Source organism: Rousettus aegyptiacus, unplaced genomic scaffold (assembly GCF_014176215.1).
Source record: "Rousettus aegyptiacus isolate mRouAeg1 unplaced genomic scaffold, mRouAeg1.p scaffold_m13_p_5, whole genome shotgun sequence".
Lineage (NCBI taxonomy): Eukaryota > Metazoa > Chordata > Mammalia > Chiroptera > Pteropodidae > Rousettus > Rousettus aegyptiacus.
This window is the reverse complement of record NW_023416308.1, coordinates 117,008,639-117,027,176: the sequence shown is the minus strand read 5'-3', so window position 1 is coordinate 117,027,176 and position 18,538 is coordinate 117,008,639. Positions and strand designations below refer to the sequence as shown.

General features: G+C 57.8%; 1 protein-coding gene across 3 annotated transcripts in view; it reads right to left on the bottom strand.

Annotated features, from left to right (window-relative positions):
• Positions 1-2,375: 2,375 nt before the first annotated feature.
• PACS1 (phosphofurin acidic cluster sorting protein 1) overlaps positions 2,376-18,538 on the bottom strand; it is a 99,257-nt gene continuing 83,094 nt past the window's right edge. For 2 of the 3 annotated variants that reach the window (XM_016119345.2, XM_016119346.2), the window contains exons 11-24: positions 15,887-15,967; positions 14,714-14,829; positions 14,402-14,537; positions 13,076-13,180; positions 12,270-12,376; positions 11,535-11,689; positions 11,290-11,400; positions 10,459-10,561; positions 9,989-10,031; positions 7,990-8,032; positions 7,569-7,704; positions 5,182-5,408; positions 3,860-3,979; positions 3,618-3,733 (exon numbers count right to left, since the gene is read on the bottom strand). In XM_016119345.2, coding sequence (XP_015974831.2) covers positions 3,618-3,733; positions 3,860-3,979; positions 5,182-5,408; positions 7,569-7,704; positions 7,990-8,032; positions 9,989-10,031; positions 10,459-10,561; positions 11,290-11,400; positions 11,535-11,689; positions 12,270-12,376; positions 13,076-13,180; positions 14,402-14,537; positions 14,714-14,829; positions 15,887-15,967 — 1,599 coding nt within the window. Of the gene's footprint in view, positions 3,734-3,859; positions 3,980-5,181; positions 5,409-7,568; positions 7,705-7,989; positions 8,033-9,988; positions 10,032-10,458; positions 10,562-11,289; positions 11,401-11,534; positions 11,690-12,269; positions 12,377-13,075; positions 13,181-14,401; positions 14,538-14,713; positions 14,830-15,886; positions 15,968-18,538 lie in introns of all 3 variants that reach the window. The other variant, XM_016119344.2, reaches the window with a different exon arrangement.

Sequence of the window (18,538 nt, the reverse complement as noted above, 5' to 3'; positions counted from 1 at the left end):
GCAGGAGGGCAATTTGTTCTCTGTCACAAACGTGTGCCGATGATGTCGAGGACATAGCAAGAGAAAAAAAAATTAAGTTCCTGTTTTCTTGGGACTTACATTCTAATGAGAAGAAACAAAGAATAATTCATGCCACGGAGTGAGAAGTGCTGAGAAAAACTAAGATGGGTGGCAGCAAAGGGAGGAGCTGGTTTGGACAGCTTGAACAGAGAAGGCCTCTTTGAGGCGACAGCTCAGCCAAGACATGAATGAGGGAATAAGCCCCGTGGACATAAGGGCAGGAGCAGGATGGGCAGGGGGAGGGTCTTGTGCAAAGGCCCTGAAGCAGAATGTGCCTGGTGTGGCAAGGCTGTGGGGGCCACCGAGTGAGAGCCGTGGACAGAGATAACCATGCAGACCTCGGGGGTCGGATCTGGGAGGCCTGGAGGATTGTGATGAGGGCTCTGGATTCTATTCCTAGCAGGATGGGAAGCCCTTGGACAGTGTGGGTCAGTAACTTAACATTTTAAAATGTGCTCGCTGGCTTTTGTGTGGACAGACTACAGGGGGAGCCGGTGGAAGCGGAGATAATGAGGAGGCTGTGGGAAAGTCCCGACGAGGAGCAGGAGTGGCGGTGAGAGCGGAGAGGGGCTGGAGTCTGGACCCGGCTGAAGGGAAAGGTGGCGGGATGTGCTGGCGGGCTGGTCCCCGGCTGAGGGAAGGTCAAGGATGATTCCAGTTTCTGGCCTCCGCGACCGAAGAACGAAGAACGGAGAGAGAAGTCCGTGCGCAGGAAGCGTTTCCCACCGCGGGGCTGAGGGGGGAGGAGGCCGGAGGCCAGGCCCCCCTCGTTGACCAGCGTCCCAAGGCTGGGCGGACGGGAGGACAGGGCAGGGAGGCAAAGAAAGAGCGGCCCGTGGAGTGGGAGGAGACAATGTGCTGTCTCAAGGCCGGGTGGAGAAGGCAGTTCCAGCGGGGAGTAGGTGCGCCCAGGGCTACTGGCGGGCCGAGCGAGCAAACAGACCCTGCGTTGGGCACCCCGGGTCATCGTGACCTTGGCAAGAGAACTTCCCACGGACTTGTGAGGAAAAAAGCCTGAAGGAGTGGGAGGAAGCGGAGACGGGGGAACGAACACCTCTTTCTCAGAGTTCAGCTCTAAGGGAAGGGAACGGAGACTCAGGGCGGCAGCCAGATGGGATCGTGGGTCGGGGATCCATTACTGGGGGTGTGTGAGAGACCCGGGAGAGAGCGGACACGTGGTGTGGGAAAGGGGGGGCAAGCGCAGGAGCGAAGCCCTGGGGGTGGGAGCCAGGGAGGGCGCCGATGGCCACAGACGATGGCCGCAGACGGGACCGGGACCCAGAGGCCCTGGAGACAGAAGCCGGAAGGCGGGCGGTCTTTTCGGTTCCGAGCTGGAACTTGAGAGGGCAAGGAGCTGGGACCCAAGTCTGCTTGCTCCAAACCCTTCCCACTCGCGATTCCCCTGCTGTCACGGCGCCGGGAAGGTTTCCGGGGTGCAGGTTCGCTCTGGCCGGGGTCACCCGCGTCCTCTCCAACCACCCAGACGCAAGCCGAGGTGCCTCCTCACCCACCAGTCTGCACGCCTCCTTCGGTAACTTTCGTGTGGCTTGCATTCTGGGACTCTTCCGCAGACCTCACTGGACTGTCCCCTTGGGAGGCAGGCATTAATTCCATTATCCTCGCTAAGAGCTGGCACAGGGCCACACCCCGGGGTCCCAGAGCCTCCCTCTGCCAGATCATCTGACCACAGGGCTTTGGGAGCCAGTGACAGCCTGCCCCACTTGGCTGCCCACCCCTCCATGGCTGTGCCCTGCAGGGTGAGAATGCCAAGCCCCACAAACCAACCCCCACCGCTGGGTCCTTCACGGGAGGCGTGGCGTGCAGGGCTTTCTCCCGGAAGCAGGTGCCAGGGCTGTCTCCCGTCTCTCAGGTTACGGGCAGACGGGGCGGCCAGCTCAGTGAGGGACCCGGCAGCCCCGCTCCCTCCACCTGCAGAGGCAGAGAGCCCTTCGGCCTCAGACCTCACCACCCTCCAGGAACTACGGCAGGACAGCAGCCTAGCAGACGGAGAGAAGCCAGGTTCTAATTTTCAATCAGAAGAGTGTCCCTAATGTGTCCCTGCCTTGGGAGGTGGGGTTTTGGGGTGGCACATCCCAAGGAAAAATGGGACTTCAGTGTGGGAATGATGATCTTTTTCTGATTCTACTTGGTTCCTACTGGGCCTGACACCTTCGTGCCTGTTCCTATGATTAAGAAAAACGGGAATTTGCTCCGTTCCAGCCAGTTCCTAACAGATGAGTGGAGCTGGCTGCGTAGCGCTGAGGGGTAGGGGCCGGACGGATCTTGTGTCAATGAGCGGCACAGAGGCCCAAGGCTTGCTGGTCGGTAAGAAATCACCAGTTTATTGAATGAAAAATCCAGCATCCACTCAGCCCCTCCCACTCCGCCCCTCTCTCCGGCCGGGACAGTAGCCCGGCCCCGAGATGCGCTGGACAGCAGGGCTGAGCCGTGGGTGAAAACTGGGAGTTTGGAGGGAGTATGGAGAATGAGAAAGACACTTTTCAAAATGAAGTTCTGTGCAAAACTTCTAGAAGGGGTGAAAGGGCAATGGAAATTTCTGGAGGTGCTGGCGGGAGGAGGGCTGCAGCCGGGATCCTGACCCAGTGTGCTTAGCCTCTCCTGAGAAGGCTGATGGTCAAGGCTGAGGAGGGGCTCAGACCCCCAAGTCCGTGGTGAGAGGAAGGGCATGGCGCCTGCAGGAGGGCGACCGGACTCCGGGCCCAGGAGTGAGGAGGGGCAGGACAGACTAGGGAGAAGGAGACGAACGGACGTGGTGGGAACAGGGGGGCAGGGGGGCGAGGGGGCTGGGGGGCCACGGACGATATACTGGTGGAGATCTGTCTCCCATCTCTCCGGAGTCCAGAGTTGCAGGAAGAGGCAGACGGTGCTGGGTGGCGGGGTGGGAGCCAGAGGGAGGGGAATCAATAACAAGGAGGAGCCACAAGGACAGGGACCGATGCCCAGACGCGTCACGTGGAACCACCGAGAGCCTGGCCGTGCAGAGAACCAACGAAACGCTCAGGACACACACGTCTACAGGGGACCTGCCGGTGGGCAGAAGCCTCGCGCGGGAGACCAGGAAGACCCCTCCGTCATAGAAGCACACAGCATGGGCACGGAAACGCTGCCCCAGGGAGGGGAGCTGCCCCCAGGACCGTGGAGCGGAGGGGGTCCTGAGGGCTGTAGAAAACGGGAGGGGGAGGGCCAGGATTCCAGCTTGCCCATTTCCAGGAAGGGAACCAGCGCCACGTGGGAGAGAGGTTGGAAGTCGGGTGACGGAAGGCCCGGAGGACTCCGTTCCAGGGACTGGTGCCAGCAGGCAACATCAACATGCCCCACGCCTGGATCGGGAGGGAGGGGGCTGCCCAGTGATGGGACTGAGCAGTGGGGAGGGGACGTGTCCCCAGCGGCAGTGTCCTTCAGGACTGGGCGAGGGAGATGCAGGCCCCAGGGCCAGGAAAGGGGATGCTGGGCCCGGGCCTGCTGGCCTCCCCCTGCCTGCAGGCGGTGAGGCTGGTGGCAGTGCCAGGAGGGAGAGTGGCCAGGAGACGGTGCCCTCAGGTGGCCTTGCTGCCACTGAACAGTCCCACTGGAAAGTGCTTGACATGGGTGGGCCACTGGGCCGCTAGCTGGAAGAACTTGATGTCACTCCACTCGACTCCATCGATGGACACTGGGGAAGACGGGAAGGGGAGGGCATGACCAGGACCGCTAAGGCCACCTTTCCAGGGTCCCTGGGGGGGCATGGCCTCCCTGCCCCCATAGTCCCTTGTCCCCTCCCCCCTGCCCGTGCCCGCACCTCTCAGCATGGTCTGCTGCTGCTTGGCAGAGCAGATGAGGCGGCTGATGCCTTCGATGACCTGGCTCTTAGAATCCACCTCCTTTTCTCGAGGTTTCTTGCTCAGGAAGATGGTGGGAACTGAAAAGCAAGCAGGAATGCCATCTGTTCCGGCCCCTGGTAAAGCGGCCATCCCTCTCCCCCCCCAGCCCACTGCTCCCTCTTCCTGCGGGCGGGGGAGGTGATCTGCAGAAGCTGACCCTTCCTCCTGATCCCAGGGGCTTCGAGTTCCTGCCCTGCCAGCACTGCTCCCCCCACCCCCTGGGCCTCCACATCTTCATTTGTGTAACAAGGGCCAGGGACCAGAGGGTCTCTGAGGTCCCTTCTGGCAGCCCGTGGGGCGCTCGCGGGCCATGGGGGGATGTGCCTGCTGCCGCCAGGAGGCGGGCGCGCAGCGTGTGTCCCAGCTCTCCCCGAGGGGCACTCCTGTTCCACGCCCGCTTGGGGAGAGGCAAGGACGGAGGGCACCGCCCCGGGCCAGTCTCTGGGGTGCAGCTGCAGGTTTTGGTTGCGGGCCTGGCACAAGGGATGACCATAAAGCGGCCCAGCTGCCTTGGGAGAGCAGAGGAGGGAGGGTCCGCAGTCAAAGGAAGCCCCCTTCCTGAGGGCTGGGGAGCTGGTGGTGCTGCGAGGGCCCTGGGGCGCCCCAGCTGGCCGCTGCAGGCACCCTGCCAGATCTGCGTGTTTACAACCCGAACCGAGAGCAGCGAGTGCGGCCCCTGCCTGGGCCTGGTGGCGGGGGACTCCTGCCAGAGCGCAGGCCCCAGGGCCCCCCGCAACTCCACCTCTGGTCCTGAAGCTGCTCCTCTTATCTGGAATGGGCTGTATTGCCCTCAATTCTTAGAAAACAACTATGCCCTTTTGCTCACGAAGGCCTGAGTGGCCTCCAGGGCTGGGTGTGAATGTGCTGCTCCATGCGGCCAGAGTGACCATGGGCTGTGGCATGGAGATGTCCTCTTCCATCAGTCCATCCCTGAGGGCAGCAACCAGAAAGGGCCCCTTCCTGACAGCAGCACTAACTGCCTCGGTCCCTGAGGTGCCGCTGCTCACAGGCAGGGACCAGTGACTCGCTGGGGACCCCGGTTTCCTCTGTTACAGGAGGAATGGCCTCGTCCCACAAGGTGAGGCAGGACCCCCACGGGACCCCAAGCTGGACCACATGATGCTTGTGCTGTCTCACCCTCATCCGAGGTCCCCCAGCAGCAGATTCCATCCCAGACCCTGAGAGAGGAAGCGGGGAGGTCCGGTGGCCCCGACCGTCCCTGGCCTCAGATGTCAGTTACCTTTCTTGTTCTTCTCTTTGGTGACCACGGTCATTGCCATGGTGCCGGAAAGCTGGGCCTCCCCACCGTGGGGCAGGCGGGAAACCTGCACCGAGCGGAACACGCTCTTGAGGGTGTTCTTGGAGCTGGCGTCTCTCTTGTCGCCTTCCCTCCTCCGCTCCCCGGGGTGGCCTAGCCAGTAGTCCACCTGGAGGCCAATCACGTCCCCATAGGGACTGCTGGGGCTCCTGGAAAGGGGCAACAAGAACGGAGAGTCGGCTCTGCCCTCAGCCCCCAGCTACAGGGCCAGAGACGGGTGGTGGAGTGGGGACCGCCAGGCTCTGGGAGGGGCGAGGAGAGGTGGCGGGCTAAGTGGCCCCAGGTTCCTGCTCGTCTCACAGGATTGGTTTGAGTTAAGACTGAGAGTCCGGCTGATCTGAGGACAAAGCCAGGGGCAGGAAAAGACCCGAATCACTGTGAGGGAACCAAATAGTCACAGGAGACAAGGGAAAACGAGCAGCTTTATGAGGGAAAGGATAGCAGTATGCGTCTGCACACGCGTCCACGCACACGCGCGCACACGCGTCCACACACACGCACATGAGTCCGCACACACGCACACACGAGTCTGCACACGCGCGCGCACACACACCCAGCAAGCAGGGCCAAAGCGAAAGGCAGCAGAGGGGCGGGGGGCGGGGCGGAGCTGGCAGCTCCTCGGCTGGCTGACCTGCGACTTTCCCTTATTCATGGCACTTCTAGCTCGGGGATAATTTTAGCTCCGAGGGGAAAAAGAGTGGATGTTTTCTTGAAAGGAGGTGTCAGACACAATAGGTACACAGGCTACAGAAGTCATGTGACGTTGCGCTTTCTGCCTGGTTCAGCGGTTCCATGAACTACCAGCTTAAACCGGCTGAGAATGGAGGTTGAGGTGAGGGCTGGTGCCCGGGCCCCCAGGGAGCCTGGAACCCAAGGCGCAGGGGCCACGCCTGGCTGTGCGGGCTTTCCTCCTTTCCCTGCACGGCCCTTAGAGAAGGGGAAGCGAACAGGAGGAGAGAGGGCAGGGAGGACAAGGGCGGGGACCCCAGCTCTAAGGCAGGCTTCTCGCCGCCCTGGAATACTTCGCCATATTCTCTAGGAACCACGACGACGTCACTGTCGGTTCTGGCGAAGCCCCAGCCAGGGAGAGAGGCGAAGGCAGCAGACACGGAGGGAGGGGACGCGGGAGCTCCCGCCTGTCCCTGCCCCACCGCGGTCCCTTCCGCCTTCCGGCCTCGGTGGGACAGCTGCCTCTAGACGCCTCCCCGCCCACCTGATCTCACCTTTGGATACTTCAGATCTTAAACAGCTCCCCTCCCCCTCACACTGCCTGACACTACCTTCCACAGCACCTCCCGCCGTCTACGGTTCCACCTTCTGTGTTGCTTCGGCCTTGCCCGGGCCCCGGAGGCTGAGCGCCAGCACGGGGCACGGCCCGTCTCATTCGCGGCGACGGCTCCGCTGCGCTGAGGGCAGACTGGATGCGGGAACCGGGCGGCGCCGTCTGCGCGCCCCGCACCAACAAGCACAACACGCCCATCTAAGCCTCGCGACAAAACCGACCCGGCCGCTTCACCTCGGCTTTCACAGAGTGAAAAATCAAGCTGGGTGGCGTGTCCAAGGGACAGACTCTTTGACTGACCCAACTTCAGTCAGGCTCCTGAACCTTCTTCAGGCTCGTCTGTGAACTTCCTTATAAATTCCAGTTTTGGCAAGAACCCAGCTAAGACAGCTAGCGAGACCCCCCACCCCCCTAATCTGATCACCCTGGACATCTATCTGATCAGGTTCCTCCTCCTCCAGCACCCCCAGGATGTCTGACACCCTGGCTTGCCTTCGGCACGAGTCCTACTGGGCTAGCTTAGCCAGACCCCCCCTCCCCCGTGATGCTTTCTCGCAGTGACTTTCCATCCACTGAATCCCACCACTCCTTGGCTGTAAATCCCCACTTGCTTATGCTGTATTTGGAGTTGAGCCCCAAATACCTATCGCGATAGCCCCCCCACCCCCCGGAATAAAGCCTCCCTTACTGTGCCTTAACAAGTGTCACTGTCACACAGAACCTCGGCTCAGACTCAGGTGTGCCTCCCACACTCCTGCCTCCTGCCATGCCGGGCAGTCCCACGACAAGACACACACACGGCACGTTCCAGGTCACCGACGGCCCCTCATTCAACCTTCTAGCTCTGTGAGGCAGGGCGGACGGGGCTGTTCGATGACTTGCCCGGCTAGTGGCCTAAGTCTCTGAGCTCTAACCACCACGCGACCACCTAAACCCAGGGCACTGTGCTCTGCGGTGCCACAGGCGGCAGGGAAATGAGTCGGGTGCTGGGCCCTGATGGAAAGACAGGTCCTGGGGACAGTCTTACCCCACGACGGCGAGGGCACTGCTCATGGACGGGGAGGACGGAGGGGTGGCCATGGCATCTCGGCTCAGCCCTGAGCTGGAAGGCGGTGATGTGGAGGGCACAGTAAGGCTGACCACAGGCGAGTCATCTCCATCACCTGTCAGGGGACAGTCAGCCAGAGGAGGCAGAGGACCCACTGGTGGCGAGGAGTCGAGGCATCCCTCTGTCTCGGCAGCAGCCTGCTCTCTGCTGGGTCTCAGATGCCCACTCTCGGCCCCTGCCACCACTTGGCCCAGGGAGTGAGGGCGCCCACAGTCGCCCTGCCCAGACTCTGACTTAACCTAGGACACCCAAAGTCTTTGCTTTCTGGCTGGCTGGACTGGAGGAGAGATCGGGGAGGCACCGCCCTCAGTCTACGGAAGCAAAGGGGCCGCGGTCTCACCTGTAGCGGAAGGAGAGTCTTCGACCAGACCCACCTTCACCACCTGGGAGGAAAGAAGAGCCGGCATTAGGTCCTCGCACCGAAGCTGCACAACTAGAAGCAGACGGCCGGGTGCAGCAGCCGTCGCCGCACGTTGCTTGGGCGGAGGCTTTTGAAACCTCTGTGAATCCAGTCAGCCCAGATCTTTGACAGACGGAAAAATAAACGAAGTTCCAAAAAAAGAGGTGAGGGCACAGGAGACCCTGTGGCCCTTCGCGCGGGATGAGGGCACGGCCACCTCAAAGGCAGGAACTTCCATGTCCTGATCTCCTTTCTTCTAAGATCACACGGCAGGAGGCCAACTTCTCATGTCGGAGAGAAAAATGAGGAGCCGCTGTGGGAAAGCGCGGGACACGGGTGTGGCAGGGAGGAGCTCTGTGCCGAGCGGACGCACAGCTGGAGGACACCAGCGAGGCAGGGGCCCACGCACACCCCCTGTGAGGCAGTGGCGTGGACTCCAGCTCCCCGAGGAACTTTAAATGTCTCAGAGAATTCTGGGAAGGACAGAGGGTGCCCTCGAGTGGCCAGCAAAGGGCACGGCTAGACAGACTATTTGAAAGTCACGGCTGTGGCAAGTGAAGTCCTGCGATCGGGCAGGCCCACGGCCTAGCACCTGGCAGAGGCTCGGCAGAGCTGGAGGGTCAGGGAAGGTGGGCCCTGGGGACTGGTGTGAAGTGGGGATCATGCGCAGACAGTCCCCTTAAGGCTGACTGCTCAGGGTACAAACTGCTGTTCCCTGAAATTTGTCCCAAGTTTTCTAGGCATCCTGAGTTTCGATGCCGGGAAGCAACACGTTGACGCTGAGCGTCCTGGATGCGCCCCCTTGCTCCCCTGGCGTTCCATGAGGCTGCCGGCTGCTTTGTTCCTTTAAATTAAGTTTTTATTTTTTTTTCTCTCTCTCTCGGCTGTGAGGCCAGAGTAGGCAATGATCCACGGCTCCGTAAAGATGTTAGCCCCATTTGGCTAATGCGGACTAACTGAACCAGCCAGATGGCAGGCTCTGCAAAGCATGTACAAGAAGGGGCAAGAGAATTTCCCCAGGCTCAGGCATCTCTCAAGATCACTCAAGATATCCAGAATCTGGGACAAGCAGAACACAGGGCCAGGGAAAGCTGGGCTCCTCACTCGCACATGCCCTTCCCCCCAAAAGCTAGGAGGGATCCTTGAGATTATAGGAAAAGACACAAGCTCATTTGGAAAGAAAATCTGCTCATCTCACACATGGGAATCTGAGGTTTGGCCACATTTCCATGGTGTGATCTGGCCCCAGCAGGGTGTCAGCCCTGTCCCCTTGGGGCTTCCTCTCTTGGTCAGTCTCTGTCTTGTGGCCCAGCTACCGCCAAAAGAAACAAAGGCCAGCACCACCAAACACCAAGGACATCCACAAGGCGTCCCCTTCATTTTCAAAATCCACTAGTATAGTGACTGTTCCTTGTCTAAATAGAAGGAGAAAAAACAGACCCTTATTCTCAGCGGTCTGACCCTAAAGATGGAAACAGATACTTCTCTCCACAGTATCACCAGCCATTATTTCTGAGCAGCTTTCTTTTTCCCTGGCGCCTGCAGAAGCCATGCTCTGGACACCACTCCCTAGGCCAAGGCACCGGGTTCAGGTGAGATGCCGGCGATGATCTGGGAAGGGGCCATAACTCGGCAAAGGGGGACACTCAAAGGAGCAACCCAGCACGCCTCTGGGCGCAGCGTTTCGTCACCTCGGCGCTACTGACATGTGGGGCCAAATCCTCCTCTGTGGTGGGGGCCGTCCTGTGCGCAGCGGGATGTTTAGCAGCGCCCCCGGTCTCTACCCACTAGATGCCAGGAGCACCCCCACTCCAGACAGTGCCAGATGTCCCCTGGGGGAGAATCGCCTCGGGATGAGAACCGCTGTCTGGATGAGTCTTTCACGCGTGTGGCGGGGAGGACAGGACGGGTGGGGCAGAGGACGAGGGTCAGTACTCACGCCAATGAAGGGGATGAACTTCTGATAGGAGTCTTCATCAGGGCTGTTGGGAGATAGGAAAGTTTCACGGTGGGCGAGACAGTGTGGAGAGCTGGGGACGCGGGTTTTTCATATTTTATTGTGGCTTTAAGGGAGTCCAGGTACTAAATGACACCTTCTCGTCACGTCACCTCATCATGTCATGTTTCAGGGTGACATGAAGAGCCACAGAATCAAGCAAAAGACCCGATTCTGCACACTACGTCCCCTGCTCCCGAGTCTGCACTTCGGGCCCTGGGATGGGCGCCTCCGTACTGAGGCCCCGGGCGACAGGGCGGGCCTGGATGGGAGGCAGGAGAAGCACGGTCTCCCTGCCTCCCGTATTCTCCTAGGTCTCCGCGCAGGGAAAGGGGGAGGAAGGACAAGGCGAAAAGCAAGAGTGACCAGCCCACCCCGCCTAGTTTTATGCCATCTGCCCAAGTCAGACTTACAACTTGTGCCTGCAGGTCAGCATGGCCTCAGCCACCGGAAGCTGGTGTGTCACGCCCGCCCCGTTGACATACTGCATCACCCGCCCCACCACGTCCAGTTGCTCTGCAGAAAAACGAGACGACTGCTGATTGATGCCAGCAGGCAAACCTGGCAACCTGCTTAGAGACCCGCGGGAAGACCCGAAAGTGGAGGCGGAGAGAGGGTTCTACAGATCGGCTGGTTCTGAACGCACCACGTCACGAACCAAAGCGTTGTCCACCCCCTTCCGCCTCTGCTGGCAGCGCCTCCCGGCCCCGCTCTTTGCCAGGCTAACCACACCTGTTGCTGACACTGACTTCGGAACCTAGGGGAACCCGTCTACTCCACCGGTCTGTGCCCATCTCTTCCTTCAAGGTCTGAGGAAGTACCTGCTACCTCTCAGCCCTGCAGAGCTCAAGCTGGCTCCAAAGCCTGCCACTTTCCTCTGTATTTCAGAAGACACGGCCAGCGTAGTCTGGTTCGTTTATCAACAGATTACTTAGGAACGACTGCCTGCTTCTTACATGTGATCTGAATTAGGCATGGCCTCCGCAGCGCCCCCTCGTGGCTCTCCTCCTTCCCACACGTACGGGAGCAGAGCACAGGGCAGACGGAAAAGATCCAGCGCGGAAGGCTGAACTTAACGGCCTCCTCTTAACAAACACCGATGCGATGAACACGCGCGGTGGGTGCGGGAGCTGGCGGCACAGGGCGGAAGAGCAGCATGCGCCCCCCGCCCCCTCCTTCAGCCGGGACCGGCTCTCCACGAACCGGGCGGCACTCTGTCTCAGCCCCCTCCCAGGGCTCATTACCTGACACTGGGGGCTCCGAGCGGCTGAACAGGTCTCTCCAGCCAGAATCAAGGAAGTTGCTGCTGTATCTACTGTCCACGGAGCCCAAGTATTTGGCCACAGGGTGAGAACCTGGTAGGGGGGAACCAGAAAAGGCACACTGCTTAAGGGACGGACTGACGGCCAGGCCTTGGTCTCCCCGACTGTGCCGTCCGAGGACCTAACCCCGCCACCCTGCGTCAGCGGTGGGATCTGCGCATCTTTACCGAGGGGGATGATGAGGAAGCGCATGTAGCCAAGCCAGTCGGAGGTTTTGCTGGCCAGCGACTTGACGAAGAACCGGAGGATGGAGCTCAGGTATGTCTGGCCGCCCAGTGCCGCCACCTTCACTGGCCTTGGCATGGAAGAGTTGCAGTTGCAGCTGGGGAGCAAAGGGACAGTCACAACCACTTTCAGGAGGTTCGCCAGCAGCCTGCTCGGAGGAAGGCCCCAAGCTCAGTCTTGATCTCAACAACCCGCAGGGGAAAAACAAACTAATCAAATAACACAGAGAGAGGCAATAATGCACAGTGCTTCTGCAGTCCGGAGAGAAATGCAGGACCGGACGGGGCAGGCCACGGTCCAGAGGAGGGAGCTGGCTAAGGCTCAGGGGGGACGACCCGCACAGTACGGCTAGAGGAACAGCAGTGAAAGGACTTTGTCACACCCTGGGTTCTCTCTTCCCAGCTTTCTTCATCATAGGTTTAAGAAGTTGAGGCAAGTGACGGTGTGACAGAATCCAGGCGGGGAGCCAAGGAGGGCAGGAAGCTGACATTTTCTAAGCCCTGACCCCCTGGGGCCAGCAGGGATACCCGAGCACCACGGCCTGCCACAGTGTGACTGCGCACTGACTGCAGACCCTTGGTCTGACGAGGTCAGGAGGTCCTGTCACCGTTTGGAAGTCAAGGTGAGAGGATGAGGTGAGAGGAATCCCAGAGGGAAGAGAGAAGCCGAGCTCTTACTAGCGCTGGATACGCGTGAGCAGGGCGGACAGCACGGCCTGGACCTCCACGGTGGAGCAGGTGCACACGACAGGCTTCCGCTGGTCTTGCAGCAGCTCCGCCACATACTGGAAGCGGCGAAGAAAGGGGCAGGGACACAGGTGAGGCCGCACGGCAGGGACTCTGCTCCCCCAAAGATGCCAAGAGGGCAGGCAGGGTCCAGCTCAAACTGCAGGGCCCCATCCTGTCCTTCAGGCCACAGCTGAGCAAAGGCCAGGTTACTGGCTGGACCCTGTGAAATGTGCTAACCAGGAAATGGGGGAGGCTGAGGAACCTTTAGATTCTCACGTCGCCGCTGTAGCCCACGCTGGAGAAGAGCGACTCTGGCACCAGGACCTAACTGAGTGGATAGCAGTGAGTGGGGCAGGCGGGGCATTGCTCTGTCCCTTCCGAACTGTCTATGTGGAAACTACGGGCAGGCACTGGATTTCCCAGCCCTCTGTGCTTCTCAAGGTGCCTTCCTTCTGTGATGCTGCCTGACACACAAAACCACCCTGCAAAGGGGTAGGACAGATGAACTGTTGCTTTTCTACAGATGAGGAAACTGAGATGCAGAAAGGTAGTGACTGAAGGTCGCATAGGCTGGAAAATCACAGATCTGGGACTAGAGCCCACAGGTACGGGCTTCTTTCAGGGTGGAAGGGGCTTGAGGCCAGGGGATCATTTTCCTTCTATTTCCCCACGCCCCACTTCTCGAATCGCCCACCCTGGGGGTCTCTTGCTCTCCAGAACCTCTCCTCCCTCGCCCCGCCATCTCCGATGTTTACCTGGCCCTGCCAATCAGTGGTGTTCACAAGAATGACGTTTTCTGGGAGGGCTGCATCTGATACCAGGATCTGATTCAGCTGGTCGTATACTACCTTTCTCGGAATCTGCAGGGACAAAGGGGCTGTTAGGCAGTCCCTAGGAAGCTGGAGGGTGGGGCTGGGTGGGCTAGCGAGTAGGGAATTCCTGGAGCAGCGGTATACGGAGAGCGATGAGGAATCTGGGGCGGAGACCGAGCATCCCGTTGGCAGGCCAAACTGGAGAGGAGGACAAAGAGAAAGCAGAGTCCTTGGAGAATGCACACATCCCCCCGAGAACAAAGCCACAGCAGTCGTCCTGTAGGGGAGGGCAGACAAAGCTAGAGACGCAGCAAGCATCTCATGAAGGGTATGAGGCAGGGCACAGCGGGAGAGGCGGCATGGAAGGACCAGGAGAGGAGGAGGGAGAGAACGGTGAGCAGGTGCTCGCAGGAGCGAAAATGAGGGCAACGGGGAGAGAACTAATGAGAATGGCAGCGAGCACGGCGCGGGGGGGGGGGGGGCTGCTGTACAGGGAAGGAGGCATTCCAGGAATGGTGATTAACAAGAAGGACAATGCCTCGCCCCAGGCTCTGGGCTATTCTAGTCTCTGGTTCATTTTCAGCTAGGTAATAGCGTCAAACTCAGGAAGCCACACTGACACAAACTTTCTTCCCGATGATATTTATCAGGAAATGAACAGGCTTGCTGTTAACTCTAGAACAGTAGCTGCGCGAGGTGTGTCAGTTCAGGGAAAGTCCCTCCCCTAACCCCTGGTACCACTGGCCTTCAGAATGAAGACTCAGTCCCCCAGGTCCCGTTTCCTCTGCACCTCTCTCTAGGACACTGAGATCTTTCAATCAGATATGTTACTGCTGCTGATGTGCCAGCCTGAAATGGGAACAGCAGCAGGCCCACGGCGGCACGAGAGGTGTCAGAGCGCAGGCTGGGGACGTCCAGTGAGACTCTGATGGCTGCTGTCCCCCAGAACCAGCCACTGCACAGTCCCCGCACTAACACCTAACGGAGGCAGAGGAAGCAAAACCAACCAGAAGGCATGGAATTGCCACCTGGGGTTGACGGCAGGCCAGGACAACGCTGGCATTCCTCACTCCCTCCCCGGGTCCCCACAGATCAGCCCCACAGCCAAGGCCACGTGAGTGGTAAATAACAAGCGCGCTAGACTGCGCCATCGAGGCTGCTTTCAAGACTTTGAGTCATAGCATTTCCGAGCATCCTCCTTTCCTCCCACCTGACTGCCCAAGGAAGACAACAACCCGGAAGCCGAGGCCCAGGGCCGCTCAGAGGTACCTGCGCGCTGTGGCCCAGGTCGGGCGAGCGCTCGCTGTCCGAGCTGTTGGTCCTCTCGCTCAGGGGCTTGGAGAGCTGCCGCTCCTTCAGGGGTGTGCTCCGCTTCTGCCGTGGGGTGTGCGCCCCTTCCACCTTGCTGCGGATGTGTGCGGAGGGGGTGGTGAGACAGCCCCTCGGACCCCAAGCTCCGCCGGCCCACTCTTCCCTGCCAAGAGCCTCTGCTAGGCGTGGTCGCCGCCTTGTACCGTCTACTTGGCTTCCTTCGCTCCAGTCCCCCGCCCTGTGTTTGGAGTTTCTCCCCGTCTGGAGTACCTGGGCGAGGCGGAGCCTTGGAGATCCGTTTTGCTGGACTTCATGGGAGTTTTGACTTTCTCTGGCACAACCAGACTTGTGCTCCCATCTCCAAACATGTCCTGGTCGGTGATCTCCTGCCACGGAGGGAAGGAAGCAGTGCGGTTACTGCTCAGGTTACTGCTCACTCGGTGCCGCCAGGAGCCCTGCAGAGCCCTGCTGGGGCCGCCGCCACCATGAGGCGAGTCAGCCACGCGCGCTCCCTGGAGCTCCTGTCTCGCCCGGCGAGGACAGTCACTTTAACTGAGCGCGCCCACCGTCCACACTGTCTCTCGCTGTTCAGTCTGTTCGCTGCATTTATGAACTCTGTCAACACACAGACCTGATGATCTGGCTTGTCTTAGGCGGGAAGGGGAGAGTGTTGGTCAGGAAATAACGTGACTGAACTTCATTTTGAAACGGCCACTGTGCAGTATGGACAGAAATGGGTTCATCCGGTTCCACTGGATGAACTTCGACATATCCCACAGAGCCCAGCTCAGATGCCCCGCTGTCAGAATCGCTCTGCCCCTCCCTGGGCCTCTAGACGGGGCGTGCGCAGGCTTCCTTTCCCCTGGAGGGCGCCACCTGGGTGGCAGAGACCTCTGCTCTCACGTGTGCATCTTTAGGGCTCGGCGCACACAGCCAGCTGCCCAGTGTATGTGTGTGGAGTTCACTGCAATTAAACTGGCACCCCAGCCAGTCCGTTCCACGTCACCAGGGTTTGGCCCGCGCTCCTGGGCCGCTCCAGCACCTCTGAGAGGAAGGAGTTGCCCGGTAATCCCTCGGACACTGACCGCTGTGGCTGACTGGCCAGGGTAAGAGCAACATGGGGAGATAAGGGTCCTCATCTCTCAGAAGTAAATGAGGGTGACAGATAGTGAGCAATTACCCAAATTAGCATTTAAACAGTTCTAACCAAAGGGCAGAATGGGGACATTTCTGGTTTGCTAATTTGGGGGAATAATCTGGTCTTCGGAGTAGGTTACATTCCACAGGTAAGGATTTCAAGAGAAAGAGAACACAGGGCCTTCACAAATCTACAAATTTAGGCAAAATTTCCAGTGTGGTCCTGAGGGTCTTTTTGCCTTTATTTCTAATAAAGGTACAGAAGCTATTTTAAACGGCTGAAACAGGAGACTGAACCATACATACCAGAGTGTCTGTTTCAGTCAAGCTGTCATCTTGATTTTTAATCCAAGCAGATTTGACTTTTTCTAGAGCAGCCAATTCCATCTGCAAAAATTATAATAATTAGTCATCACTAATCTAAATAACTACCACTAACTTGTTTTCTAGGTCCCTAAGAAACTTAAAATACTAATCTGCAGATGTAATATAGTATTTGGGATTTTCATCTTATTTTTGTGAAAACTAAGCATCAGAGGGATCACTTATTTTTGCAGTGATTAAATCACTATAGGGACAAGAAGCTCAAAGTTTAGAAGACTTCGCTACGGGATCCACGAAGTCTCGTCCTGACTCCAGAAACCCCCCTGCCCGGGAGGTTCCTCTGCTTGTTCACAGTTGCTGAGAAGGAAGCAGGAGCTTATAGTTCAGGTCTTCGATTTTGAGACTAAAGACATCTATGGTAGCCAAATGCTTTTTGCTTGGCAAAAACATCTAGAAAACCCTCAAACAAAAGACACCCAAAGTTAAGCAATTCAGGTGTGAATTAATTCTCCCTTTGTCTCCAACTCTTATGAGTGTTTCTCATAAATATTAAAAATTTATTTTGCAAATAGAGATACATAGCCAGGTTTTTCATATTTGCTAATGTTGCTGCTGGCTGTGCATATACCAACGTCAAAGCCATAAGCAGTTGAGGTTTGTGGGACTTAGAATAGAGGAACGGTTTTAGCCTTGGTGAATCTCTTTTGGTTCTTTTGGGGAATGAGGAAGTCGGAAAAGATCAAGGATATTCCAGTTCCTCCTAATTACTCCAAGTCCTTCCTCTGAGTAAATATCACTGAGAAACATCAGGCTAATAAGCTCATGGGGTCACTTGGCAAACTAATGAACCAGGATCATAAAAGTAGGCTCCTGTGTCATACTCTGAGCCAGGGTTTCTCCATCTCGGCCCTACTGACGTTTTGGGCCAGATCCTTCTGTCGTGGGGGACTGTCCTGTGCCACGGGGTGTTTAGCAGCATCCTTGGCCTCTACCCACTAGATGCCAGTAGGAGTCTCTCGTCCCTACCCCACTCCCATTGTGACAGCCAAAAATATCTGCAGTCATTGCCAATGTTCCTTGGGAGGTAAAAATCATCTTGGTTGAGATCCACTGCTCAAGGCCGTCTGCAAGATGAACCCAATGTACTTTGGCCAGCGCCTGTGACCCAGGTCCTAAGATGGTTTGGCTCAGAGCCACACACAACAGGACACCTCCAGACTGCACGGCTACTTCATCTGCACACTGTCTAGATGAATAACCAATGTTAACAGAGCCTAGAATCACGATGAGTTTCTGGCCAGACTTAAGACTGAAGAGGATTTCACTCGGTTTTGGATCTCAGCATGACAAATGAACGGGGGCAATAACTCCATTCTGCTGGAAGGTTTGAAAGCAGCATGCCCTGCGGTCAAGTGTACGACAGCTCCAGCATGTGTCCACGGCACAGCTGCCACATCTGACAGGATCTTTAACTCGGGTTGGGTCTGGAGGGCACCTGCCGGCTATTTACTGACTCTTCTAGATGTTCCCGACAAGCCCGTGAGGAGCAAGCTCCGACTCTCCAAGTTCCTATCCCTATTCCTATAAATGCTAAGGGCTTTTCTCACGGCAGGACCTTGGGACACCAGCAGTGCAGGAGCTATGTCTAATTGTGTGGCACTGGAGACAGATGCCAGCAGCCCGAAGCACTGTGCCCATGGGGCAATGCTGGCCACCACAGAGGGCGCACGCACTCCTGGGTGTGTGTGTGTGGGGGGGGGGGTTACGTGGGGGGGGCCGGCAGAGCGGGGTGATATTTGCAGCTATCGTTTTACGAAGCACTAGTCTTCGACACCATTGTCTACAATGCCACGGGAACAGCGACTCGCAGCAGCAGGCGGTGAGAGTCTGCACCTCCGGCTGCCCTGAGCTACGCGCAGTCAGGGCTTGCTGTTATCGGCTTGGAGAACCAAATCTTGCTTCTGTGTGCTCAAGCCTTGAGGAAACTCAACAACTGTAGTAATAATCTGGATCAGCAGAAATTCTTAGTGATAAACTAAATCCTTTGAAATTTAGGGAACAAACAGGAAAATTTAGAAAAATTAATAAGAATGCTAGGAGATCAGGGAGAGAGGATAAATGCTGGCAGCATGTGCACGCCTGCCTACGTATGCACAATCTCAGTTTTCTCCTAATACATTTAGAAGCTATCTGCGCGAGAGCACAGCCTCGCTCTGCAGTTCCTTCCCGAAGTGCCTTTCGTACTAAAGGATTCCAAAGTTCCACGCCCACATCAAGACATATGGGGTTTTTCAAAATAGAAATATCACAGAGAATCAGCAAAACAAGTCTGAAATGTGTCCAAGGGAATGAGAATTTGAAGGACTCACTAAAAAGACATCTAGATTCAATCAGTCTCAGGAGTCCAGACCGGAAATGGCTCTAAGGAACTACAATAACAACAGCGACAGCAGCTTACCCTCCTTGCGTGCTGCCCATGCGGTTAATCAACCCATGCATGCGGGCACCCTGTGCTGGCGGCTTTACCTGCATTCTCCCATGGTGTCTCCACGCTACCTTGTGAGGCATGTGCTTTTCTCTGCTACAGAACTCGTGGATGAGGACACGAGGGCTTCGTGACTGCCCCAGAGCGCG